The sequence below is a fragment of the Osmerus mordax genome, chromosome 1 (assembly GCF_038355195.1).
Source record: "Osmerus mordax isolate fOsmMor3 chromosome 1, fOsmMor3.pri, whole genome shotgun sequence".
NCBI classification, from domain to species: Eukaryota; Metazoa; Chordata; class Actinopteri; order Osmeriformes; family Osmeridae; genus Osmerus; species Osmerus mordax.
In genome coordinates this window covers 23,559,473-23,586,446 of record NC_090050.1, presented here as the reverse complement: position 1 = coordinate 23,586,446, position 26,974 = coordinate 23,559,473, and the positions used below count along the sequence as shown (strand labels likewise).

The 26,974-nt window shown below is 49.2% G+C and overlaps 2 protein-coding genes and 1 long non-coding RNA gene across 6 annotated transcripts; 2 read left to right on the top strand and 1 right to left on the bottom strand.

Moving 5' to 3' along the window:
* Positions 1-1,809: 1,809 nt before the first annotated feature.
* On the bottom strand, positions 1,810-19,427 carry st7l (suppression of tumorigenicity 7 like). Of its 4 annotated transcripts, none has more exons than XR_010876576.1 (15): positions 19,256-19,424; positions 18,758-18,840; positions 18,251-18,410; positions 16,894-16,948; positions 16,127-16,242; positions 15,168-15,246; positions 14,873-14,961; positions 14,365-14,465; positions 13,895-14,223; positions 13,133-13,235; positions 7,579-7,729; positions 7,085-7,177; positions 6,652-6,791; positions 2,783-4,319; positions 1,810-2,740 (listed from the first exon to the last, which is right to left on the bottom strand). XR_010876576.1 is itself a non-coding variant. In XM_067234821.1 (15 exons), exons 1-15 carry the CDS (start codon positions 19,425-19,427, stop codon positions 4,224-4,226), a joined length of 1,626 nt encoding a protein of 541 aa, XP_067090922.1. In that variant the 3' UTR covers positions 1,810-4,223. The 4 variants fall into 4 exon arrangements, 3 of the variants coding, with proteins under 3 accessions (XP_067090922.1, XP_067090909.1, XP_067090931.1); XM_067234821.1 differs by having other exon boundaries at positions 1,810-4,319; positions 13,895-13,967; positions 14,109-14,223; positions 19,256-19,427; XM_067234808.1 differs by having other exon boundaries at positions 1,810-4,319.
* A 56-nt stretch (positions 19,428-19,483) lies between these two features.
* Positions 19,484-25,493, top strand: LOC136945656 (F-actin-capping protein subunit alpha-1). Its single transcript, XM_067239617.1, has 10 exons — positions 19,484-19,591; positions 20,884-20,947; positions 21,608-21,659; positions 21,773-21,836; positions 22,135-22,341; positions 22,679-22,758; positions 23,261-23,339; positions 23,927-23,998; positions 24,519-24,581; positions 24,893-25,493. The coding sequence occupies exons 1-10, from the start codon at positions 19,553-19,555 to the stop codon at positions 25,031-25,033; spliced, it is 861 nt and encodes a 286-aa protein (XP_067095718.1). The 5' UTR covers positions 19,484-19,552; the 3' UTR covers positions 25,034-25,493.
* Positions 25,494-25,501: 8 nt separating this feature from the next.
* Positions 25,502-26,723, top strand: LOC136945664 (uncharacterized). Its single transcript, XR_010876852.1, has 2 exons — positions 25,502-25,978; positions 26,153-26,723. It is a non-coding gene; the product is annotated as an uncharacterized lncRNA (long non-coding RNA).
* The last annotated feature ends 251 nt before the right edge of the window (positions 26,724-26,974 follow it).

Genomic DNA, 26,974 nt, shown 5'->3' with positions numbered 1-26,974 from the left:
ATTTTACGCCAGTTGATTTAATACCTTACATAGGCTGATCAATGAATAGAGACAAATGCGGAAGTTGGCATTTGACAGAAAACAGCGGTAACCCAGAACGTGCTAAAAGCTAATAGCTATTGCTGCTACTTACGACAAACAAAATATGCGACCAATCGTAAAACCAAGTAATCATAATCACATGAGTTGCTATAAAAAAAACTCTTTAATCCAGTCTACATAATGACAACCAACTATGTAGACATAAAGCCACTTAGAGGCCAAATTTGGTTAATCTTGCCATTCACCGTAATGCATTCAGTTAGTCAAAGCTGATCCCATGTTTGTGTCCATGCATTAAAAATGTACTTACGTAAAATGCTCAAAGGCTCATGGGTAATACATGGATGCGTCTCATCGTTCAGGCCCTTGGGAGATTAGATATCGGGTTCGATAAACCACTTTGTTTTTGGTGATCTGTGCAGCAGAAGTCTAGCCGTGTCCTCTCTGGGGAAACCAGGACCCCACTATAACGCTTACATTTACCTACTTAATAAGTTAGCAGACGCTTTTATCCAAAGCGACATACAAATAGTGTCCATGGTAAGTGCAGCAGAAAGTGAAGGATCTTTACGTTTTGAACTGTGTTTCGGTGGAGTCAAGGAACGGTCAGAATTGTACCATGCACAGTGCAGCAATAACCTCAACCTCAGTAATCTTGACTGAATCACGTCTTCATGTGCCAACAGTTGAATAGTCAATAGTTGTGTTGTGTCGGCTCTGGTGGTTATACATGTAGGCTGGATTTGACAAGTTATGAAAAATACCACATGGTAATAATCTCATAATCAGTGCTACACATTCCTCTTCTGCGCCAGGATCGGCCTGGAATAATAAACACAATGCTAGCTGGTTGGTTTGGTCGCCTGTCCTTCTCCAACCCCAACCTGGAACAAGACCCAGACCAGCCAGACCACACCAGACCAGACCCAAACCAGACCCAGACCAGACCCAGACCAAGACCCAGACCAGACCTGGCCCACACCTGAGCCCACAGTCTGCTGAGCAGACTCAGACTGTGACTCTGGATAAGGGTCATTGGGGTGGAGGGGTGAGGGTGTCTGTGTGTGTGTGTCTCTGGGACATGCAGCCTGATTTATAGGAGTTTAGTGTAACATGTAAGTGACCTTCAGGGCATGTGTGTCTTCATCAGCATGTTGGTCTGGTAAGGTTGTTTTACTGTCTGACAGATGGGGTTTATCTGTGCAGAACGCATCTCTCTCTCTCCCAGGTGTGTGTGTGTGTGTGTGTGTGTGTGTGTGTGTGAGATACACGAGGGTGTGTGTTATGGTGCTGCCTGCTGAGAGGATGTGTGTCCAGCTGACCTGTCTCTTCAGCAGTCATCTGTCTAACCTGTCACCTGACTATATACCCTCTCACCTGTCTAATTTACCAGTCACCTGTCTATCTTACCTGTCACCTGTCGAGATACCCTCTCACCTGTCTGAACTAAGCTCTCACCTGACCAGGTTAACCCTTGTGTTATCTTCGGGTCATTCTGACCCATTAGTCATTGTGACCCACCTTCGTATTGCGACAAATTTACCTCATACAAAAACAAAGTGAAGCATTTTCTTTTAACTGTCGGGCTGTCTCAGACCCCCCACATTGGAATGGTTAAAAGAAAATTATTTTTATTTGTTTTTGTATTGGGTAAAATTGGGTAAACACAACGATGGTTCGTTATGAACCTTTGGGTCATGTGACCCGAAGGCAGCACGAGGGTTAAGACGTCTGTCTCTCCAAGAAGATCGATAATTCAAACCCAAATCAAGGATGTCATTTATTTATTCAACAACAAGACAACAAAAAGCCCCACAGCCCTTTAGCGTACATTCAAGAACCAATTTATTGTGAGCGCTCAGACTCAACGCATGGCGCTAGATCCACAATAACCCTCCTGTCTTCAGCATGACACTCTGCTCCTGAAGCTGGGGGCTTTTGAAGATTTCAGTATCTTCATGGAAAGGAAAAAACAAGAGCTAATAGCAAGAACTTTACACAGGATGAAGTCAGACGTAGTTTTGAGCACAAAGCCTGTGACAGTTGCTTTGGCACATCTGTTAGATGACGGTACTGTTAGTACAGATTAGACCAAGTTAGAACCATTGTCATGCTTTACACAATGACATTTGTTGTGGCCTACTCGTCATAAATGTGTATACTGTTTCTGCCTGAATCAAGACTGTGCAGGTCTTGAGTTTAGTATTGAGCAAAGTTGATGGTTTCGCCTTAGTGTAATGCCAGGAATTATTTAATGAACTGATTTTTCTTTGACCCATTAAAGAATCCCATTTAGTGAAAGTATAAGGATGTTTGTTGTAGGAAACAATTCAGTTAAACCATGGAAAATCTGAGAGAAAAAGGCACTTTATCAAGTATCCCATGTTACGAGGAGGGTCTTCAGAAGCTGTGATCATGAGTGTGGCCGGAAATGTAGCAGTCTGACACACAGGTGTGGTTCTGTACCTGGAGAGTCAGACACACTGTTCTAATGTCTACCAGGAAACAGAGGCAGGAGAGACACACTGTTCTAATGTCTACCAGGAAACAGAGGCAAGAGAGACACACTGTTCTAATGTCTACCAGGAAACAGGCTGGAGAGAGTCACATTACTCTAATGTCTACCAGGAAACAGAGGCAGGACAGAGTCACACTACTCTAATGTCTATCAGGAATCTGAGGCAGGAGAGACACACTACTGTAATGCCTACCAGGAAACAGAGGCAGAACAGAGACACACTACTCTAATGTCTACCAGGAAACAGAGGCAGGAGAAATTCACTACTCTAATGTCTACCATTAGCTGTAATGTAACTACGTGCAGGGCCTCTGTAAAACCCCACACACAAAATGTAAATATCTCCCTGCTCCAAATATTGAAATGTCCCAGAGGTATGAATTAAGTATGTAACTGGACCTCACTAAAACTCAAGACACTGGTTATTTCAGGGACAATCTAAGTGTTTCTTGTATCGTAAACTCAAATCAAACACCCTCCAAGTACTCCACAGCATTTTTACACTTGCTTTTAAACTTTTAATACCCCATACCTTCTCAGCAGCAGTACGGTGTCTTGTGAGACTGATGCTCTGCCATGACCAGTGATAAACACATTTAATTTTTTTGGGGTGTTATGGCTGAGGGAAGGTTACTACGGTGATATAGTGCTAAGGTGTCGTGCCATGGTAACGGGGCTGGGTGGAGGGGGGTTGGCGTGTATACACTGGAGACAGACCCAGCCTGTAAATCAGCACTCTGTTTGAACCCAGCCTCACAGACGTGTCTCCAGCCACTGTGTCAGACTGTCAGAAACAGAGACCCAGAAACAGATCATCTAGGAACAGTCATTCAACCCATACACCAAATCACCAAGACAGTCTCTGTCTCACTCACTCTCTCTCTTTCTCTCTCTCTGTATCTTTCTATCTCTCTCTCTGTCGCTCTGTCTCTCCATCTCTCTATCTCCGTCTCACTCTCTTCCTGTCTTTCTCTGCCACCACCTCTGTGTCCTTGTCTGTCACTCCAGTGACTCAGGAAGTAGCTGTGACATCACAGCAGAGGTAGCAGGGCTTAGAAGGACATGTGTCCAAGATGGCCGCCAGCTGTATCAACCACACTGATGTTCTGACTAGTACTGGCTCAGCATCTAACCAATCAATACATAGCGCCTCCAGATGAGGAGTCAGGTGGCTGAGCGGTTAGGGAATCGGGCTTGTAATCTGAAGGTTGCCAGTTCGATTCCTGCACGTGCCAAATGACGTTGTGTCGTTGGGCAAGGCACTTCACCCTACTTGCCTCGGGGGGAATGTCCCTGTACTTACTGTAAATCGCTCTGGATAAGAGCGTCTGCTAAATGGCTAAATGTAATGATGGCTGGCTTTGGAGACCTCCAGCTGGTTTAAACAGGGTCAGCGTCCCATTCAGAGTTTCCTTAAGTTACCAGAAATGATCGAGTCCTTGAAGTCCTTCTGAGTTGTATGTGGTAGATGTTTACTGGGAGGAGAAGTCTGCTTTAACAGTGGGGAGGGTCGCATGGCTGTGTCGCAGTGTTGATACGACGCAAGCCAACATCATCAGTAACACAGTAACACGAACGTTCATGCTAAAGACAGGAGAACCAACCCTCTTTTCCTCTGTGGAGCTGGAGTGTGTGTGTGTGTGTGAGTGTGTGTGCAATGGGGTCAGACTAGAGTCAGCTGGTGCCAGAAGCCGGACGGCATGAAGCTCTCCATCTTGTCAGCAAAGAAGCCCAACGGTGCGAAGAGAGTGCTGAAGAACTGCGAGGGAGAGAAGGAGAGGAGGAGGAAGAGAGAGAAGGAGAGAAGGGAGAGAAAGAGAGGAGAGAAAGAGGGGAGGGAGAGAAGGAGAGGAGGGAGAGAAGGAGGAGGAGGAAGAGAAAGAGAGGAGAGAAAGAGGGGAGGGAGAGAAGGAGAGAAGGGAAGGAGGAAGAGAAAGAGAGAAGGAGAGAAAGAGGGGAGGGAGAGAAGGAGAGGAGGAAGAGATAGAGTGAAGGAAAGAAAGAGGAGGGAGAGAAATAGAGGAGGGAAAGAGAGGAGGGAAGGAAAGAGACACACAGAGACAAAGAAATACACCATTACCCAATGCATGCAAAATCATCCCACACGCTTTATATACATTTTTCATTATATTTTTATTTTATATGTATTTTTTTATTTTTTATTATACAAGATCACAGGGGCAGCTGTACAGAGAATACCACAGCCTTGTAATGGCCTCTGCAACTGAAATTGGCTCAATATCATGCATCTGAAAAATGTTTAAACTAAAATAGTTCAATCCACCATAAACAGGCCTTTAATGTGTTTATGAAGCAATACTTTCCAGCTCACAACAGATGGCTCTGACAGGAGAGAAGGCTCTCCCTCCCTCCCTCCCTCCTCTCCCCTTCTCCTCCTACCCCTCTCTTCTTCACTTCTCCTCCCTCCCTCCCTCCTCTCCCCTTCTCCTCCTACCCCTCTCTTCTTCACTTCTCCTCCCTCCCTCCCTCCCTCTTCTCCTCTCCCTCACTAGTAGATAAGGAGGATGTACCACCACACTTTCCACACTTTCATCCCAGCAATCACAGAAACGTCACGGAAACATCACAGAAACTGTCCTTGACAGCAGTCCCTCCAAGGTCAAAAACAGACTTTCTCACCATCTGTTTGGTCTATTATGCAGACAATCTACTGTTTTATTATGTCTGACAATGCGTTTTTACAGAAGGTCTGCATGCAGACGGTCAATTTCCACATATAGTGGCGTCCCTCCCCTCTCCTCCTCCCCTTCTCCCCTCTCCTCCTCCCCTTCTCCCCTCTCCTCCTCCCCTTTCCTCCTCCCCTTCTCTCCTCTCCCCTCCCCTTCTCCCCTCTCCTCCTCCCCTTCTCTCCTCTCCTCCTCCCCTTCTCCCCTCTCCTCCTCCCCTTCTCTCCTCTCCTCCTCCCCCTCTCTCCTCTTGTTTCCTCTCTCCAATTTCCTCCTCTCTTCAACATTCAATTCAAAGAGGTTTTTCCTCAACAAAATATCTGCTTCTCCTCAACAGCTGACCCCCCACCCCCGGGTGGTGTGTACCGGCTCGGTCAGGACACAAGCCAGGCGCTGTGCCCTGCTGTAAAAGAGCTGGTGGAGACGTTCCCATAACAAGCCGGGGGAACGGCTGCCGGCCGGCCGGCGGGCTGCGCGGGCGGCAGGGGCTAGCGGCTGTGCAAAGTGAGACCTCATAAACACAGCGCCAGTAAACACAGGATTAGAGAGTGCTTTGGCTGAGCCAAACCAGCTAGAAACATAGACCCCCTCACCACAACAGGTTATAAATAAACAATAAAAGGATATAAATCATGCGCACGCATTTAAATGCTACACATCCTCAGGCCCTGCTGAGGATGCAGACAGGGAAGAGAGAGAGAGAGAGAGAGAGAGAGAGAGAGAGAGAGAGAGAGAGAGAGAGAAGGATGATGATAGAAATTGAGGTTAGAGGTTAGTAGAAGAGATAAGAGGTAGGGAGAGGGAGAAAGAAAGAATGAGAGGAGTAAAGAAGAGCAGAGAGAGAAGAGGGGAGAGTGGAGGGGAGGAGAGAAGGGGAGAGGGGAGGAGAGGAGGGGAGAGGAGAGAAGGGGAGAGGGGAGGAGAGGAGGGGAGAGGAGAGAAGGGGAGAGGGGAGGAGAGGAGAGGAGAGGGGAGGGGAGGGGAGAGAAGGGGAGAGGGGAGGAGAGAAGGGGAGAGGAGAGGAGAGGGGAGGAGAGGAAAGAAGGGGAGAGGGGAGGAGAGAAGGGGAGAGGAGAGGAGGGGAGAGGGGAGGAGAGGGGAGGAGAGGAGAGAAGAGGGGAGAGGAGAGAAGGGGAGAGAGGAGAGAAGGGGAGAGGGGAGGAGAGGAGAGGGGAGGAGGGGAGGAGAGGGGAGAGGAGAGAGGGGAGGAGAGGAGAGAAGAGGGGAGAGGAGGAGAGGAGGGGAGAGGGGAGGAGAGGAGAGAAGAGAAGAGGGGAGAGGAGAGGGGAGAGGAGAGGAGAGGAGAGGGGAGGGGAGGAGAGGAGAGGAGAGAAGAGGGGAGAGGAGACGGGAGAGGAGAGGAGAGGAGAGAAGAGGGGAGAGGGGAGAGGAGACAGGACTTACTGCTTTGGCAAAGACGCCCATGAGCTCTGGGAACTGGTGTGTGAGCATGGCCAGCATGGCGGTGAAGGAGCAGAGGCCGGCCGTGAACAGGATGAAGAAGGGAAGCTCCTTCTTTGGGTACACAGACACCTCGTGGAAGGCTGGCGAGAGAGAGGGAGGTAGACAGATAGAGAGGTAGAGGAACATAGAAGTAGAGGGAGATAGAGCGAGGTAGAGCAATAGAGAGAGAGGTAGGGAGAGGTAGAGGGAGAGGTAGAGAGAGACATAAGTAGAGCGATAGAGAGAGAGGTAGGGAGAGGTAGAGGGAGAGAGCGAGAGGGACAGAGATACAGGAAGCAGAGAGACAGGTGTTTAAGCAGTGTGACAGGATCATGTTGATGACCATCTTGTCTTCAAGCCAGAGAGAGACCATTTCTGGGTCTCTCCTACTCACAGGGAAGCAGCTCTCTGTCGGCTGACTCTGTGCAGCCAGGGTAGGGGTAGAACAGGTGCCCCTTCTCCAGGGGGTAGGGAATGATCCGGAAAGCTGTAGCAGCAGAACACAGAAAAACACAGAGACAAATCAAACACACCCTGGTAAGATAACAGACTGTGGAGGAAGGAGCAACTTTAGAGCAGCTGTGTGTGTGTGTGTGTGTGAACGTACTGCATTCCCAGGTGCAGTGCAGCAGGTTCAGGTGTGTGTGCGCGTGCGTGTGTACGTACTTCCTTCCCAGGTGCAGTGCGGCAGGTTCAGGTGTGTGTGCGTGTGTGTGTACGTACTTCCTTCCCAGGTGCAGTGCGGCAGGTTCAGGTGTGTGTGCGTGTGTGTGTACGTACTTCCTTCCCAGGTGCAGTGCAGCAGGTTCAGGTGTGTGTGTGTGCGTACGTACTTCCTTCCCAGGTGCAGTGCGGCAGGTTCAGGTGTGTGCGTGTGTGTGTACGTACTTCCTTCCCAGGTGCAGTGCAGCAGGTTGAGGGCTCCCTCTGCTCTCTTCCAGTGCTGCAGGTGGAAGAAGGCGTAGGCCACGGCCTCGCTGTCCCCTCGCTTCAGGATGTGCTCTGGAGGCAAGATCAGGCTCTTCATCTCTAGCAGGTACTGAGGAGAGAGGAGACACCGTTCATAATGGTACCAGGCCCATCATCTCTAGCAGGTACTGAGGAGAGAGGAGACACCGTTCATAATGGTACCAGGCCCATCATCTCTAGCAGGTACTGGGGAGAGAGGAGACACCGTTCATAATGGTATCAGGCCCATCATCTCTAGCAGGTACTGAGGAGAGAGGAGACACCATTCATAATGGTACCAGGCCCATCATATCTAGCAGGTACTGAGGAGAGAGGAGACACCGTTCATAATGGTATTGGGCCCATCATATCTAGCAGGTACTGAGGAGAGAGGAGACACCGTTCATAATGGTATCAGGCCCATCATCTCTAGCAGGTACTGAGGAGAGAGGAGACACCGTTCATAATGGTACCAGGCCCATCATGGATCAGTAGACTCATCCTAAAGGTTAGCATAGAATCATCCTATAAGTCTGTATAGACTAACTATCGTTTTGTAGATGTTTAGAGTCTATCAGTAACGGTCTACAGCTCTTCAATCCTAAACCTAGAGAAAGCACACTCATTTCAAACTCCATTCAAACTCATTCCTCACATTCATTAAAGCAGCGTCTCTTTCCTAAATCAACACCTCGTTCACCATCCACAGTCCCTCGTCCACCATTGGGCAATCCCCTTGCCGACCACTGCAACCACAGACATGACTGAGGTATTTGTTGAGAGCCCTATTTTGCAACTGTTCAAGTGGGAACAATCCCACCGAAAGCTGTATGTGTGTGTCTGTGTGTGTGCGTTATTGTGTTGTACGAGAGTGTGTGTGTATGAGTGTTATTGTGTTGTACGAGAGTGTGTGTGTATGAGTGTTATTGTGTTGTACGAGAGTGTGTGTGTATGAGTGTTATTGTGTTGTACGAGAGTGTGTGTGCATGAGTGTTATTGTGTTGTACGAGAGTGTGTGTGCATGAGTGTTATTGTGTTGTACGAGAGTGTGTGTGCATGAGTGTTATTGTGTTGTACGAGAGTGTGTGTGCATGAGTGTTATTGTGTTGTACGAGAGGGTGTGTGTATGAGTGTTATTGTGTTGTACGAGAGTGTGTGTGTATGAGTGTTATTGTGTTGTACGAGAGTGTGTGTGTATGAGTGTTATTGTGTTGTACGAGAGTGTGTGTGTATGAGTGTTATTGTGTTGTACGAGAGTGTGTGTGTATGAGTGTTATTGTGTTGTACGAGAGTGTGTGTGTATGAGTGTTATTGTGTTGTACGAGAGTGTGTGTGTATGAGTGTTATTGTGTTGTACGAGAGTGTGTGTGTATGAGTGTTATTGTGTTGTACGAGAGTGTGTGTGTATGAGTGTTATTGTGTTGTATGAGTGTGTGTGTATGAGTGTTATTGTGTTGTACGAGAGTGTGTGTGTATGAGTGTAGGCATGTGTGTTATTGTTATTTTGTGTGTGTGTGACTATGTCTAGTGTGTAGTAAGCCAGAGCCATGTGGTAGGTACAGTAGACCAGTATGCTTTGTAGCATTGCTAGGAAGGGTGTGTGTGTGTGTGTGTGTGTGAATGTGTGTGTGCGTGTTTGAATGTGTGTGCGTGTGTGAATGTGTGTGTGTGAATGTGTGTGTGCAGGCTAATCTGTGTAGTTATTCCACACTGTTCCTAGTAAAATCCACACTCCAACCCTAACCCTAACCCTGACCACCAAAATACTACGCACTTCTAATCCTTGATTTTCGTAATCTTTCCCATATGCACTACGCCTTTTAGTTGCTTTGGATAAAAGTGTATGGTAAGTGTTGAACCTGTCACACGGGACGTCCAGCCCTCCAGTGCTCCAGACCGGGCTGCCTGGACCCCGCCTCACTGCCTCACAGCCCCAGGGTTCAGGGCTGCCTGGACCCCGCCTCACTGCCTCACAGCCCCAGGGTTCAGGGCTGCCTGGCCTCACTGCCTCAGAGCCCCAGGGTTCAGGGCTGCCTGGCCTCACTGCCTCACAGCCCCAGGGTTCAGGGCTGCCTGGACCCCGCCTCACTGCCTCACAGCCCCAGGGTTCAGGGCTGCCTGGCCTCACTGCCTCACAGCCCCAGGGTTCAGGGCTGCCTGGCCTCACTGCCTCAGGGTTCAGGCTGTCACTTTGGGAAGGTTACCCCAGAGTTAATCCTGTCTAATCCCCCCCATGGTCACAGGCTTAGCCAGCCAGCCCGCCGAGATGGCCCCCTCCCTCTCCCCCCTACCCCCCTCAGACCCAGGGGCCCACATCAGGGCAGGAGAGACAGGGCAGGGGGTGAGGCTGGAGAGACAGGGCTGAGAGAGGCTGGGCTAGGGTCAAAGGCTGGGGCTGGAGTATCCTGGGGTAGAACAGTGTTTCTGCATGCATGAATAAAGTAGAGTCTGTTAACACACTCCACCCCAACGATAGGAAGAGCCCAGCACAGTGTCACCATCCAAGTGAGGCAGGAAGGAGGGAAGCAGGGAGAGAGTGTGTGTGAAGGTCGAGGGGTTAAGGGTTAAGTCCAAAGCCTCAGACAGACAGCTGTGCCCCCTGGCATGAGTACGGGTAACACCTCGGCCCTCTGCTCTGCCCCTCTCCCCCCCTCCCCCCCCCCCCCTCCTCTGCCATCTCTTTGATGAAGGGATTGAGTTTCATCTGTGTTCCCCTTTTATCCTGGAACACTCATAAGCCTCTCTCTGATTTTAATCTTCGGCATTTAGCACAACGGAACACATAGAAGACAATGACATCAGCCTCCTTCCCCCCCTCCCTTCTTTCCCTCTCTCCTTCTCTACTTCCATCACTTCCCACATATCCTCGCCCCCTCCCTCCCTCCCCCCTCCATCATTGGACAGCTGAGGTGTGTAGGGCATTTAGTGCAGTCTGCTCATGTGATGTAGCATTATGTCCATATACTGTAATCCAGCGGGACCTGCTAAAAGGGCAATCAGAGCACAGCTAACACCGCTAGCTGAGCTAACACCGCTAGCTGAGCTAACACCGCTAGCTGAGCTAACACCGCTAGCTGAGCTAACACCGCTAGCTGAGCTAACACCGCTAGCTGAGCTAACACCGCTAGCACAGCTAATACCACTAGCACTGCTAAGACCAATAGCACAGTTAAGAGACCTAGCACATGATGTGTTCACACCAAACGCGAAGCGAATTATTGGGGCGAATGAAGCAAATTTTCGCTTTGCGTTCATTTGTGTTTCTTCGCGCGAATCGTTAAGAGCCAACCGTTTTTTTTGGTCATGAACCATGTCCAAAATGAGTACTATAAACAAATACTAAGTTGTGTCGTAGGCCTATAGCAGCAGCACACAGACAGCTACAATACTCTTGTCCTCCATTTATTCTCAAACGCCAATTACATCTCTACACTGGTAAACCTTCGCGACACAGCGTCACGCAAATGTAGTGGATTATGCAGACATCCCAACCTGCAGAGACTCATTTCCGGGAGGTAGCCCCCCCCCTCCCCCGGGACGCAATCCGGACGCATGATGTACCCCCTCAACCTGCACGTACCCCACCCTGCGCTGTAAATGTAAAATTTCAACTCAATCGAAAGACGCGATAGATGCGAATTCACATTGACTCGACATGTAATTTCGCCAGGCGAAACGAGCAGAAGACAGTTTCCCCCCAGTCACACGCCCCACGATGCCCTGCCTGACCATCGCAGAGCGCACATCAATCCAGCTTTCATTCCTCCGCCTGTCCAAGGGTGACAGGAGACGGTGGGAGCTCACGTAGTCGAGACCGGGGGAGAGATCATGCGTATGTGTGTTTGGGGGGGGGTCTTGTTATCTGAACCATAAAATGCAGTAGGAGAAGCAGGGAACTACAGCCCACCCACAAGAGCGAGCGCTCTGCTCCAGTCCAGCGAGTCGGCGGTATCTGCTTGGACGGGGATAGCTAGCCGGGTGGCTGCGCTACAGGGCCCCACTCGGCTACACGCGCATTCATCACCCCGCAACGTCATGCAAAACAAATACACCCTCCCCTGACTCTGAATAGACCCTCAGCTCTCTATGGTGTTAAATCACACAACTGACCATGACTTAGATAGAACCCTCCTACAGCTTTCCACAGGGAAACGATCAGGATGGGTTTGGGGGTCAGGTTGAAATCAGGCCCACCCTGCGCTGTAGCGCTGTCTCTGTTATTCGTGGCAAATGGAGGAAAGAAAGGGGGAGGAGGGGAGAGGAGAAAAGGAGGGGAGAGGAGTGGGGGAAAAGGTGGTTGGGGAGGGAAGGAGAAAGAAGAAGATAGAAGAGGAGAAGAGAGGAAAGAGGAGAAGAGAAGAGGAGAGGGGAGGAGCAGCAGGATGGCCCTGGGCGGTGGAGAGACAGAGGAGGATGAGGGCTCTCACATCAAAGCCTGGATCAAAGGCTTCAACACACACACACACACACACCTTTCTGTCTCCAACAGGAGAGCAGGGACGCAACACACACAACAAACGCTGACAGGAGTCAAGCCTGTGTGTGTGACACCCAACACTAATCCCTGTGGGAAGAGTCCAGTAGGGATCTACAGCTGCAGAGCACCAGGGTGTGACTGCAGAGTGGCATCCCTACCCCCGTCCCCATCCTCCGTCCTCTGGCCCTGCCCCTGGCCCCAGCAACCCTACCCCTACCCCCGTCCTCTGGCCCTGCCCCTGGCCCCAGCGTCCCTACCCCTGCCCTGCCCCTGGCCCCAGCAACCCTACCCCTACCCCTGTCCTCTGGCCCTGCCCCTGGCCCCAGCCTCCCTACCCTTACCCCCGTCCTCTGGCCCTGCCCCTGGCCCCTGCATCCCTACCTAACCCTACCTAACCCTGGCCTCTTCCACAGACACTAAAACTGTACAGTAGACTAATTAACCATGGACAAACACTATATTGTTTATAACACTACCACAACCCCACTCTCCTCTGGCTGAGTCACAAAAGGGAAGGAGACGGCTCCTCACAGGGCAGGGAAGGAGACGGCTCCTCACAGGGCGGGGAAGGAGACGGCTCCTCACAGGGCAGGGAAGGAGACGGCTCCTCACAGGGCAGGGAAGGAGACGGCTCCTCACAGGGCAGGGAAGGAGACGGCTCCTCACAGGGCAGGGAAGGAGACGCCCAGAGGGTCCTCCCCAGACACTCATCCTTCACTGTGTTACAGAACTCACAAGGAGATAGGATTCAAGGAATCAAGCACGGGTTGATTTAGATGTGGTCTATGGCTTAATATTGGTTGGGTATGAAGCCTATACCGCCCTCATGTCTGGACAGCTACAGAACGCAAAGCAATACTGCCATCTGCTGGCAAGACAAGGTTAATAGTTCTATTGGCATTTCTAATACAGAGTCAAAAGGACAGTCTGCATTTAAAACAATTTGCAACAATAATAATCTCTAAACAACAATGCAACCAAGGCTGACCCTTGACCTGCACAGTGTCTGGGACTGACCTTTGGCACGTGTGGGTTGAACTCCACAGCTCTGTGTATGGCTTCCACGGCGTTCATCTCTGCTGTGCTCAGACCCCTCCTGGAGGCTGCCTCTGGAGAAAACCTGGAGAGGAGAGGGGAGGGGAGGAGGAGAGGAGAGGGGAGGAGGGGGGAGGAGAGGAGGAGGAGGAGGAGAGGAGGTGGGGAGGAGGGTAGGAGGAGGAGGAGAGGAGGTGGGGAGGAGGTGAGGAGGGGAGGAGGAGGAGGGGGGAGGAGGTGAGGAGGGGAGGGGAGGAGGTGAGGAGGGGGGAGGAGAGGAGGGGGGAGGAGAGGAGGAGGAGAGGAGGAGGAGGAGGAGAGGAGGTGGGGAGGAGGGGAGGAGGGTAGGAGGAAGGAGGTGAGGAGGGGAGGAGGAGGTGAGGAGGAGAGGAGAGGTGAGGAGGAGAGGTGAGGAGGAGAGGAGGAGGGGGTACGAGAGGAGGAAAGGAAGAGAGGAAAAAGAGACAAGAGGAGGAGATGGAGGAGGACAAATAGAGAGGAGTTAAGAAAGACAAATCAGGAATCAGCAATAACGCTGTTCTAGGCACTGTACACCCCCCCCCCAATCAAAACAAAAAGTATGACTTTTCTGATGCGTCTCAGTTGCACTACCTCGATATCAAACACATTCTCACAACATTCCACAACTCGATGGCTACAGATCAAGGAGCAGTGAGTGACACCGACGTGCCCGGCGTCAGAGCCACACAGACCTGAGAGGGAGACCAAGCCGGGCCGACGTACTTATCTGAGACAGCCCGGGCTTTCAGCAGAGCGGATGTGTAGCATATCGTAGCGGACTTTGGCAAGCTGATATCTACAGCAGAAGGGACGCAAGAGGAAGGAATGTTGAGACCGTGCGTGTCCGCATGCGGCTGAGACACCGAGGCCACGGCGGGAAGCCCCGCCCCCGCCCGGCGCTCACACCCAACACCAGGCGGGCGCTTGGCGGTCTTACCGTCGTATTTGGCGAGGACTGCTTGCACGTCCGCGTACGCCTGAAGCTCTAACAGCGCCTCCAAGAGGTTTTCGTGTATATTTAACATCCCCAACAGAGGGAACTCTTTCATTAACTGGAGAGGAGGAGACAACAGTTACAACCTGTCTACTACCATGTCCTGGGGGTCAGGGGGGTTAGGGTGTGAGGAGCTGGGCGGGGTGCTGGTTGCTAGGAGACTGGAGGTGCAGGTTAGGAAGCAGGGAGAGTCACTCACATCTCTCATCATCTTCACCGCTTCCTTTATCCGGCCCAGCTTGCGAGCACACATAGCCAGCCTTCGTTTGATATATACCAGTAAGTTGATGTCTTTACCAGCTATGAGAGAGAGAGAGAGAGAGAGAGAGAGAGAGAGAGAGAGACAGAGAGAGAGAGAGAGAGAGAGAGAGAGAGACAGAGAGAGAGAGAGAGAGAGACAGAGAGAGAGAGACAGAGAGAGAGAGAGAGACAGAGAGAGAGACAGAGAGAGAGAGAGAGAGACAGAGAGAGAGAGAGAGGGGGAGAGAGACAGAGAGAGAGACAGAGAGAGAGACAGAGAGAGACAGAAAGACAGTTATGTCTCCCAAATAACACACTGCATCACACGCTAAGCAACACAGTAACTCTGGAAATCTGAATGTCTGGATCCAGCATGGTCATGGTCTTCCGTGTGTGAGTGGAGGAGTGTGTGTGTGTGTGTGTGTGTGTGTGTGTGTGTGCGTGTGTGTGTGTGTGTGGAGCCTCACCGCTCCGCAGGGCCTGTTTAAACAGCCTCTCAGCCTCTGTGATGGTGGCAGCTTCCTCCTCAGCCAGGAGAACGTACGCAGCAGCACACCTGCACACGCACACACACGCACACACACACACACACACGCACACACACACGCACACACACGCACACACACACGCACACACACACACACACGCACACACACACGCACACACACACACACACTCACGCACACGCACACACACACAGTGTTATACTACAGTTAGAGTTAGAGAAAGCAGTTGGAGCAGAGTTGGAGAGGTGGAACCTACTCATGGTTGAGCTCGATGGCCTGGTACGCTGCTCTGATCCGGGCCTGTGGACTCCTCTCTCTCCAGCCCTTCTGCATCACTGTGACACACACACAACCGCAGTACTGAAACCTTACTGTGTAACTGCAACACAGACAGGGACACACACACACACCTGTACAGTATGGAACCATGCCGTACCTCAACAACACAGACAACAGCTGAAAACACGTTGTAAAGACTATTCCTCCCAGGCTGTAACTCTGGGTAACCAGACACGGTGTGAGGGGACAGACACAGTGTGAGGGGACAGACACAGTGTGAGGGGACAGACACGGTGTGAGAGGACAGACACAGTGTGAGAGGACAGACACAGTGTGAGAGGACAGACACAGTGTGAGGGGACAGACACGGTGTGAGAGGACAGACACAGTGTGAGGGGACAGACACGGTGTAAGGGGACAGACACGGTGTGAGAGGACAGACACAGTGTGAGAGGACAGACACAGTGTGAGGGGACAGACACGGTGTGAGGGGACAGACACGGTGTGAGGGGACAGACACGGTGTGAGGGGACAGACACGGTGTGAGGGGACAGACACAGTGTGAGGGGACAGACACGGTGTGAGAGGACAGACACGGTGTGAGGGGACAGACACGGTGTGAGGGGACAGACAAAGTGTGAGAGGACAGACACAGTGTGAGAGGACAGACACAGTGTGAGGGGACAGACACAGTGTGAGGGGACAGACACAGTGTGAGAGGACAGACACAGTGTGAGGGGACAGACACAGTGTGAGAGGACAGACACGGTGTGAGGGGACAGACACGGTGTGAGAGGACAGACACAGTGTGAGAGGACAGACACAGTGTGAGAGGACAGACACAGTGTGAGGGGACAGACACAGTGTGAGGGGACAGACACAGTGTGAGGGGACAGACACGGTGTGAGGGGACAGACACGGTGTGAGGGGACTCACCCGTGTCCTCTGGCTTCAGCTGCTGGGTGTCTCCAGTGAAGAAGGTCTGGTGGTCTTGAGCCGACAGGTTCATATCATAGTATGTGAGAGGCTCCTTCCCTGTCACCCAGGTGTACCTGCACAGAAAGGTGCTTATTACTAACACACACTACCACACAGCAATACACCTGTCACCCAGGTGTACCTGCACAGAAAGGTGCTTATTACTAACACACACTACCACACAGCAATACACCTGTCACCTGGGTGTACCTGCACAGAAAGGTGCTTATTACTAACACACACTACCACACAGCAATACACCTGTCACCTGGGTGTACCTGCACAGAAAGGTGCTTATTACTAACACACACTACCACACAGCAATACACCTGTCACCCAGGTGTACCTGCACAGAAAGGTGCTTATTACTAACACACACTACCACACAGCAATACACCTGTCACCTGGGTGTACCTGCACAGAAAGGTGCTTATTACTAACACACACTACCACACAGCAATACACCTGTCACCTGGGTGTACCTGCACAGAAAGGTGCTTATTACTAACACACACTACCACACAGCAATACACCTGTCACCTGGGTGTACCTGCACAGAAAGGTGCCTTGCTGTATACACACTTATACACAGTAGTACACATATTACTAATAAACAGGACAAAATAAATCAATACAAAGATTTGTCTGGTTGCAGAGTAACTAAGCCCCAACCAAACTGCAGGGCTTCAGAGGATAGTGTTGTGACAGTATGTGCACAGACCTACCTGCTGTATTCAGATCCCCTGAACAGGTTTAAAGGATTCCTCCAGACCTTGCACTCTGCAAAAAACACAGTTCAACCACATGATTAAGTCACCTGCAACACCCGCCTGGTTCAGACAACATCTGGAACATTTGGGCTGTCTTGAGCTCTTGAAGTCATAGATTTACATTTACATTTTACATTTAGTCATTTAGCAGACGCTCTTATCCAGAGCGACTTACAGTAAGTACAGGGACATTCCCCCGAGGCTAGTAGGGTGAAGTGCCTTGCCCAAGGACACAACGTCAGTTGTCATGACCGGGAATCGAACTGGCAACCTTCGGATTACTAGCCCGACTCCCTCACCACTCAGCCACCTGACTCCACCTTTAAACTTCCCATGATGTCGTTGATCGTAACATCTCACAGATTGTTTTCATTCTGTGCACAGTATGTCAACATGAGGTGTATGACAGGAGCAGGAACGCACAGGCTCAGATACACACTCCACACATGGCCAAAGGGCACCGAGAGGAAGACTAGCATATTACTTGTTGTGATAACTGCAAATTTGAACCTATGAAATTGTTTGATGTAACACTTAAGATTTTATGGTGACTCTGACTCCTGAACTGGTTAGGCTACTGTGTTCTATAGCGCTGAAATAAGAGCTTGTATAGACTTTTGCTTTAGTTTTGATTGATGATCTGCCTTTTATAAGAGACATGACTGGCTTTGCGACATCACCGCATGTTGGGACACATCACCTTCCAAGTTATTAAGGGAGTCAGGTGGCTGAGCGGTGAGGGAGTCGGACTAGTAATCCGAAGGTTGCCAGTTCGATTCCCGGTCATGCCAACTGACGTTGTGTCCTTGGGCAAGGCACTTCACCCTACTTGCCTCGGGGGAATGTCCCTGTACTTACTGTAAGTCGCTCTGGATAAGAGCGTCTGCTAAATGACTAAATGTAAATGTATTAGAATGTCATATTGAGTCATGTTTGTATCCATAGGGGTCCAGAGCATTTAAATGCAAATCAAGAAGTCGCAGGTCCAAATCCCCCCCACCTCCAGAGAAAAGCATCCGCTAAATGAAGACATTATACCTTACGTCATCGAAAGCGACTTACGAGAAGGAGTTAAGGTTGAACCTGCAACTATAAAATCTGCAATATTTTACCAAATATTTAATCAAATTAAACAACGTCCTTTACAGGGACGGTGCGCCTAGGCTCTGCCTCCTCGGTTGGCAGAGGAGACCTTTTATTTGCAATGTTTCATTCAATATCTGCTATCATGTTCTGGAATACTGTCTGTAGGAGGCCGGTGGCTGAGCAGAGTCCCTACCTGAGACACTGGGCCTGGGCTCTGGTTCCCTACCTGAGACACTGGGCCTGAGCTCTGGTTCTCCGTTCACGGAGGAGAACAGCCCGGTGGAGGAGCTGCTCTCCCCCCCCCCGAGCAGAGGGCGCAGGTGGCTCACGGACACCTGCTCGATGAAGGAGGTACCGTACTTCCGGAAGTACCACCACTCGAATATCTGGGAGGAGGGAAGGGGGGGGGGGAGGGTTGAATGAGAAGATGAAATGAAAGTGGGAGAGTGTGTGTGTGGGAGAAGGAGAGAGGGGGGGGGGGGGTGATGGAGAGCAAATCAGATATAGAGAGGCTGGCAGGTGAAACAGTAGGTTGCTGTATCTTAATACACCTGTATGTTTCTAGAGAACCAGACACAGTCAAATCTATGTGCATGTTTTGTCAGTCAGCTACAGCCCTGTGATGTGGACCATAGTCAGTGATAAACAGATCTATATGTGAGCCTTTATGGGTGTAATCAGATCACTAATCATATGCTGAGAGGGGAAACTACACTCACGATCACAAACTCACCAGAATTAAACCCGAAATTAGGGACGATGTTCCAGTGAGTGCCACATAGAACTTAGGTGTCAGGGTATTCAGGAACACAGACGCTAAAATAATAGGAGCAAATGTGCAAAATTATTTCCTTTTTATGAAAAAAAGTCACATAATATTACCATTGTAGTAGAGTAGTTTACATATAGTAGGCTACTGATATTCCTTAAGTCGAGTTATACAGTGTTACACCATAGTGTTGCTGAATGAATGAACAATTCATGTCTGAGTGTTAGTAAGCACCAAATGTCCAATCACGACGACGTTAATAAATTAACTACAACAAGGAAAATATTGCTGCTGTTAAATGAGTGGTTAACTAAGCAAGTCAGCTAGTAGCACGACTCGTTCCGAAGACAGGTCCACCGAGCTGTCAAACATTCTCACGCTGTCAAACGTATTGTGTACAGCGAGCTACATCGCTAACGATACATAGCTTTAGCTAGCCAGGTACTTATTGCATTTACCAACCTGAGGTGAGCGTATCTTGCAGTTTCAGAGGGCTCCTCAGAATATATATCATGGTCAAAACCATAACAAACCAAACCCCGCATATGTACGTCCATGACCATGAAAGCCATGATTTTAATTTATCTGTAAATCCAAGAGATTGAGGATTACTGTTTGTAGCGTCCTCCATCATTTTCCGGATGTCTGTAAACAGAGGGGTCACGTGATGCAGCACACATCCGCTTCCTAGTCCTGTCAGGGCAGCGGCGCTTAGCCAGACAAATAGACTAGTTTGAGGCTTTAGAGATCATCTCAACGATGGCTGATTTTGAAGAACAACTCACCGAGGAGGAGAAGGTATCAATACTGAAATTATGATGAGATTTGAACATCATTGCAAATGTTAATTGCGTGTGTTTATTGTGCATATGCGTATGTTTAGCGAGCTGTCTCGAGAAGCTAGCCTAGCTAGCTACAACTATCTATTGCTAAAACCTATGAAAGCTAGCATTAGCTATTTTTGACAGTTTATTTCGGGCTTTTATTTCCGGAATCAGTTCGTTTTTGGACTTTAAGATGTACGTTAACTAGGCACTCTGCTAAACAAACCATCTTTCGCTGTCGCTTTCTGAATGCTTCCTGTGTTTTTGGTTTGTTTCCACGAAAATTGATTTCTAAGTTTACCAGATATCAAGATGGCTAGCTCTAGCTGACTTCCTGCTAGTCTTCAGTCTACATGTATACATTCCTCGGCAGTTTTCAAACCCTGCCGGTAGTAATAACATCAAAATTACCCAGATGTCAACACTTCGACTAATTAACCTGCAAGTTTCCTGCCCCTAGAGCAAATTGGGGTGGTTTTTTAAAGTTGTATATATCAAGAATGAGAACCACTCCCTTGTTAGTTCATGGCTAAATACTACTTTCGGGAGTTTTCCCAAACGCCAGATATTTCAGACAACATGCATGTACACGTCCAGGCCTCCTGGCCTCAGCCCTCCCCTGCCGTAGACCCAAAACTTCATACCATCTGGATGTTAAAGATAGCACTCCGTCTTTGTGCTTAACGCTATGCCATTTCAGATTGTTTGCAGAGAGGAAAAAACTATTTTTCTGGCTGCTTCCTCATTTAAATCTTTGTCAAGCACTCAGTGTACATGTTAAACTAACTGTGCATGGATTGGAAGATTGCACCAGATAGTGGAAACACAACTTATACTGTACTTTTTTTGTGAGTGTGTACAACCGATCATTGGGGTTGTGACTGTAAATGTTGTGCAAACTTGAAGTTACGTTCCGCTTTACTGTCAAACTGTCTGCTGACCAGACAATCAAGCAGTTGAGACATTAGCTAACCGAAGAAGTCTCCACCCAGCTCTCCTGTCTCTGGCTGACTTCCTGACACCACATGATCACTCAGGCGTTAGAGAATCTAAGAAAAGCTTTGGGGCTGCCACCCTGCCATCTAAGGAGTGGCCACACACAGCAGCCTCACGCCACCCAGATGACTGCTCTCTGTCTCCCTCTAGTGGCCACACTGAGAACACGCGCCTGCATTGTGTCAGGGGACACAATCCCTATTGTACCGTGTCTATTGACTGTCGTTCTGTAAATCCAAACACCTAACCATCACGTTTCCTTTCAACCAGGTCCGCATTGCGGCTAATTTTGTCCTCCATGCCCCACCTGGAGAGTTCAATGAAGTCTTCAATGGTGAGTCAGTATAGAAATCTCTGGAGGGGTTGTCTTTGTTGCACTGTGTGTACTTGCAGGTACAGTAGGCCTTCACTTTGTCTGGAAACAAAGTAGACATACCTCCCTAAAGCCTGCGGGTGGGTGCAGCTCTTTGATGGGTGCAGGTCTCTGATGGGTGCAGGTCTGTGATGGGTGTAGCTCTTTGATGGGTGCAGCTCTTTGATGGGTGCAAGTCTCTGATGGGTGCAGGTCTGTGATGGGTGTAGCTCTTTGATGGGTGCAGGTCTCTGATGGGTGCAGGTCTCTGATGGGTGCAGGTCTGTGATGGGTGCAAGTCTCTGATGGGTGCAGGTCTGTGATGGGTGTAGCTCTTTGATGGGTGCAGCTCTTTGATGGGTGCAAGTCTCTGATGGGTGCAGGTCTGTGATGGGTGTAGCTCTTTGATGGGTGCAGGTCTGTGATGGGTGCAGGTCTGTGATGGGTGCAGGTCTGTGATGGGTGTAGCTCAGGGGTAGATCATTGGGCTCCAGATCAAGGTTGCAGGTTTAGATCCCGCCTGTGCATTGCCTCGGATAAGTGACTGCTAAATAAGTACATTATTAAGGGGTTCAAGCCCCTAAACCCTGTTGTTTTTGTGTTGGAATTATTCTAGCTAATGATGCTGGTTGTCTGTTTCAGATGTTAGACTACTCCTCAACAATGACAATCTGCTCAGGGAGGGAGCTGCACAGTACGTTCTGGATCATCCTTTATTCGGGTTTGGGTCTGTGTGAAGTTGGTAGTTCTGTGCATGAAAGTGTTCCATTGTTGTTTTGTTCATGTTTTTTCCCTCCTTTCAAACAGTGCCTTTGCACAGTACAACATGGATCAGTTCACTCTGGCCAAAATAGATGGTCAGGAGGATCAGGTGAGTCATTGTGGAGGAAACATTTTCAAGTCCAAATTTGTTTTCCTCTTTAATCTGCGAAGAGACTGCAGGGATGTGTGAATTAGTGTTATCAAATTAGGTGCACGTGGTAATGAATCTGTCTCTCGCTCTCTCTCGCTCTCTTTCACACTTCACTCACAATTTCCATATGTTCTCTCTCTCTCACTCCCACATACATACTCTCCCACTGTCCTTTTCATCTCTCTCACTCTCTCTCTCTCTCCAACCCCCCTCCACCTCCTCACCCTCTTCAACGCCCCCCCCTTCCCCCCCCTAGGTTCTCATCACGGAACACGGAGACCTGGGCCACGGCCGGTTCTTCGACCCCCGCAGCAGGCAGTCTTTCAAGTTTGACCACCTGAGGAAGGAGGCCAGCGACCCCCAGCCCCACGAGGGCGAGGCTGGCCTGCAGGCCTGGAGAGACGCCTGCGATGACGCCCTCAGGGCCTACGTCAAGGAGCACTACCCCAGCGGAGTCTGCACCGTGCGTACTACCACTACACAGGGTTAGATAGGCTACTGTAGGTTTAGAGAATCAAGCATACGTTTCGATAGTTTTGTTATAGGTATAGAGTATTTATTATAGGTTTAGATAGGCCGCTAGGAAAATGTCAAGAGAGCAAAGAATTAGAAGGAATTAGTTCATGAATTTACCTTGGGCCCTTTCCCTTAGTATATGGCTTGGGATAACAGCGTTCATGAATACCTATGGGATAGTCTGTATAGCTGTGTTACAGGATATCTAGACGAGATGATTATCTGAAAAGTTAAGTATCCCAGGCTGAGGACAGAAGCTCTCTAAAATGCATCATCTCTCATAGGTTTATGGGAAAACTATCGATGGCCAGAAAACCATTATTGCCTGCATCGAAGGCCATCAATTTCAACCCAAAAACTTCTGGTAGGTGGACTACATTCCCAACAGATGACTCATTACTGTCATCACGATTGTTTGCATATATTGTTAATTCAATAGGCATGAGTTAAAAAATATATAATAATGACAGAATAACAAACCCAAGTTCCCCAGGGATGGATTAAACCTAGTCCTAAACTATAAACCTTTTCAATTGAGATCTTCATTGAATTCTCTCTTATTCTAGGGTTGTCTGGGAAACAGACACCTTTAAGCAGGGGTGGGCAACCCTGGTTCTCAGGGGCCGCTGTCCTGCATGTGTGAGATGTTTCCCTGCTCCAGCACACCTGTTTCAAATGAATGGGTCGTTATCAAGCTCTGTGGAAGCCGGGTAATGACCATTCATTTGAATCAGTTGTGTTGGAACAGGGAAACATCTAAAACATGCAGGACAGAAGCCCCTGAGGACCAGGATTGCCCAGGATTGGGGTGTCTGTCCATATTTATTTAGCAGGTAAACAAAAACGATCCTGTTTTCTGTTCTCAGGAATGGTCGTTGTCGGTCTGAATGGAAGTTCAGCGTCTCCCAGTCCACAGCTCAGGTTGTGGGAGTCCTGAAAATACAGGTAACTGTTTTACAACCGTAGTACAGGTAACCTGCAGTAACAACCTGGGGTGCGTTTCCCGAAAGCGTCGTAAGCCTAAGTTGATCGTAGAATCCATCGTAGGACGAATCTTAGTTTTACGGGCCGTTCCTAAAGACATCGTAGCTAAAGTGTCTCTTGAAAATTCTTAACTCTTGAAAGTGCATAATTAGCCTACTCCTTACGAGCATGTTTGGGAAACGCACGTAAGAAATATCGCTGGTTTCGTTATTTGCTCGATCATTGCTACGATCCATCGTTATAGGGAAACGCAGCCGTCTGGTAGCTAATCTGGACAGGCTGGGTCTTCCTCCAGTGGGGGTGTAGAAGGTGAATGGATAGTTGTTTTTGTACTTTTTTTCATTTGAGGCCTGGGAGTGAAACTACATTAGATAACAAACCGTTTGTCATTTAACAGCCACTTTCATCCAAAGCAACATGTAGAAAGTACAGTAAACAAATCAAAGTGTGTGTGGTCGAGGAGCGATCTGTATTTACCAGGTACAGAAAGAGGCTGCGGTTGTGTTGTGGTCTCAGTTGTGTGTCTGTGTTTGTGTGTCTGTGTTCAGGTGCATTACTATGAGGATGGAAACGTGCAGCTGGTCAGTCACAAAGACATCCAGGAGTCCATGACCGTCAATGTGAGTTCTCTGCTCTGAGGGGAGGGAGGGCTCTGCTCCGGGGGGAAGGAGGGCTCTGCTCCGGGGGGAGGGAGGGCTCTGCTCCGGGGGGAAGGAGGGCTCTGCTCCGGGTGGAAGGAGGGCTCTGCTCCGGGGGGAGGGAGGGCTCTGCTCCGAGGGGAGGGAGGGCTTTGCTCCGGGGGGAGGGAGGGAGGGCTCTGCTCCGGGGGGAGGGAGGGAGGGCTCTGCTCCGAGGGGAGGGAGGGCTCTGCTCCGGGGGGAGGGAGGGAGGGCTCTGCTCCGGCGGGAGGGAGGGAGGGCTCTGCTCCGGCAGGAGGGAGGGAGGGCTCTGCTCCGGCGGGAGGGAGGGAGGGCTCTGCTCTGAGGGGAGGGAGGGAGGGCTCTGCTCTGAGGGGAGGGAGGGAGGGCTCTGCTCTGAGGGGAGGGAGGGAGGGCTCTGCTCTGAGGGGAAGGAGGGCTCTTTTGCTAATGAGACAAATGTGCATTTTTTGACGAATCTGTGCATTTTCTGTGTACACAGAATGAGGCTCAAGCTGCAAAGGAGTTTGTGAAAATCATTGAAGATGCAGAGAATGAATACCAGGTATGTTGCTGTTAGATGGTCAATGGGCACACTCCAAATTCCCACCAAACAGAAAATTGATTTAAACTGAATTTCATGCAAACGTTTAGCCTGTAAGAACCCATGGAAAAGAACATTAGAAAAGGTATTTGCTGGATTTACTGATGGAAAGAGAACTTAATTCCCCTCAGAACGTGAAATAAACTTTTTTTTTACGTCGCTTTGGATAAAAACATCTACTAACAAAATGTAAATGTGCCATCAGTGAGTCACTTGATCAAAATGAGTGTCTGATAAAAGAATAAAATGTCAAATTTGAATGTCTTGTCCAGACGGCCATCAGTGAGAACTACCAGACCATGTCCGACACCACCTTCAAGGCCCTGCGTCGCCAGCTGCCAGTCACACGCACCAAGATCGACTGGAACAAGATCCTCAGCTACAAGATCGGCAAGGAGATGCAGAACGCCTAGGGCCTGCCCTGCACCTAGCGTTACTGTACGAACTGACACACAGAGGGGGAAGTAGAGGGGGAGAGAGAGAGAGACAGAGAGAGAGGGAAGTAGAGAGAGGTAGAGGGAGGTAGGGAGAGGGAGGGAGAGAGGAATTGAGGCATATTAACAAGCAGGTGATCTGGCGTGTGATGTTATGTTGTTTTGTTTTTTTTCTGACTCAAGAAACCACGTTTTTGTTTTGTCGGATTTTGATGGCTTTGCATTGAAATGTTTGTACGGTTTAGCTCTGGGTCATTTTACAATTTATTTTAAATTTTGTTGAGAACAAACGATGCCTTCAGAGACACTGTGAAAGTTGGGGTCCTACTCTCTCACACCTAGCTCGTCCACCTCACACTGACACACAGACCAAGGAAGTCACGGCCCCCTCACCCCATCATCCCCTCACCCCATCACCCCCTCACCCCATCATCCCCATCACCCCCTCACCCCCTCACCCCATCACCCCCTCACCCCATCATCCCCATCACCCCAGCCATCTCAGCATCCTGCAAACACCTCTCTCACCATCTTCCATCACTCAAAACATCCTTTTACAGCAACAGGACAATATGCAACCTGAATACTTATCCTCTATAACTTATGCATGCCCCCCCCCCCCCCCCCCCACACACACACACACACACCACCTCCCCCCTCATGTATGTGCGTTCCTGTCTGGAATCTTGAAGCTCAGAACTACCCCAACGTCCTTGTTTACCTGTAGGCTTGGCTAGAGAGAAGTCGGCTACCTCCCTTATTTGCCCTTGATGACTGAATATCTGTCCCGATTATATATATTTTTGTAGTCTGGTAAAACAGGCTGGCAGTCATGGGAAGATGACTCAGAGCTTAGTCTGTCAGGCTGGTTTATCTGTTATATTGGACTGTCAGGCTGGTTTATCTGTTATATCAGACTGTCAGGCTGGTTTATCTGTTATATTGGACTGTCAGGCTGGTTTATCTGTTATCAGACTGTCAGGCTGGTTTATCTGTTATATTGGACTGTCAGGCTGGTTTATCTGTTATATCGGACTGTCAGGCTGGTTTATCTGTTATCAGACTGTCAGGCTGGTTTGTGTTATATCAGACTGTCAGGCTGGTTTATCTGTTATATCAGACTCACATGATGTGGACCCATCCAGGCCTGCTCACCTCACTCCTCTGGCCTTTCTTCAGCTTGGGCTGTATTTTTTTATGACGAAAAAATGTAAGAACAGACATTTATTATTCAAACGGAATAAAGTAATGTTGCACCAAATACTGTTTTAATTATTGTGATCATCAGAGGGTTGTTTTGTCACAGTATGAAAAATAATCTATCTTAAAAGGAATTGATGTTGGATGGAAGTGAGTTGGTGCCAAATGTGTACTTTATGTAAATGCTGCAAATATTTAACCAGTCTGGTTGCCTGCTACTGTTCTCAGATAACGTTTTTTGCTTGTCAGGTGAGAGGAACACGACAGTCACCTGCTTCCTATTATGCAGAATACTTCAGAGGCAACCCTGTTCAATAAAGGTGATCGTTTATGACTTTTCATAAAGCACACTGATTATTGCTGATAGCCTACAGCAGTTTGTATCCACACCAGACATGTCATCTGTATTTCCTGTGTACCATAGTGTGTTAAACTGTTATGATAGACATTAAACGAATATTGTGCATCAGTTGCCTCAGTGAAAGTCCCTTATTAACCATAGACGCACTTCAGAATTGCATTCCTGTTATTTCTGTTGAATCGTTCCACATGCACACGGTAGCTCCATGTCTTATGTAACAAGCGTATGGGTCGTCGATAACTTCCTGACTTTGTGAGACACGAACTCTTATCTTAACGCATCAAGGAAGACGAGCCGTCACTCAATAAAAATAAGAACATTAAAAGGAATGATAGTCATAAGGAGTATGGCAGTTATTG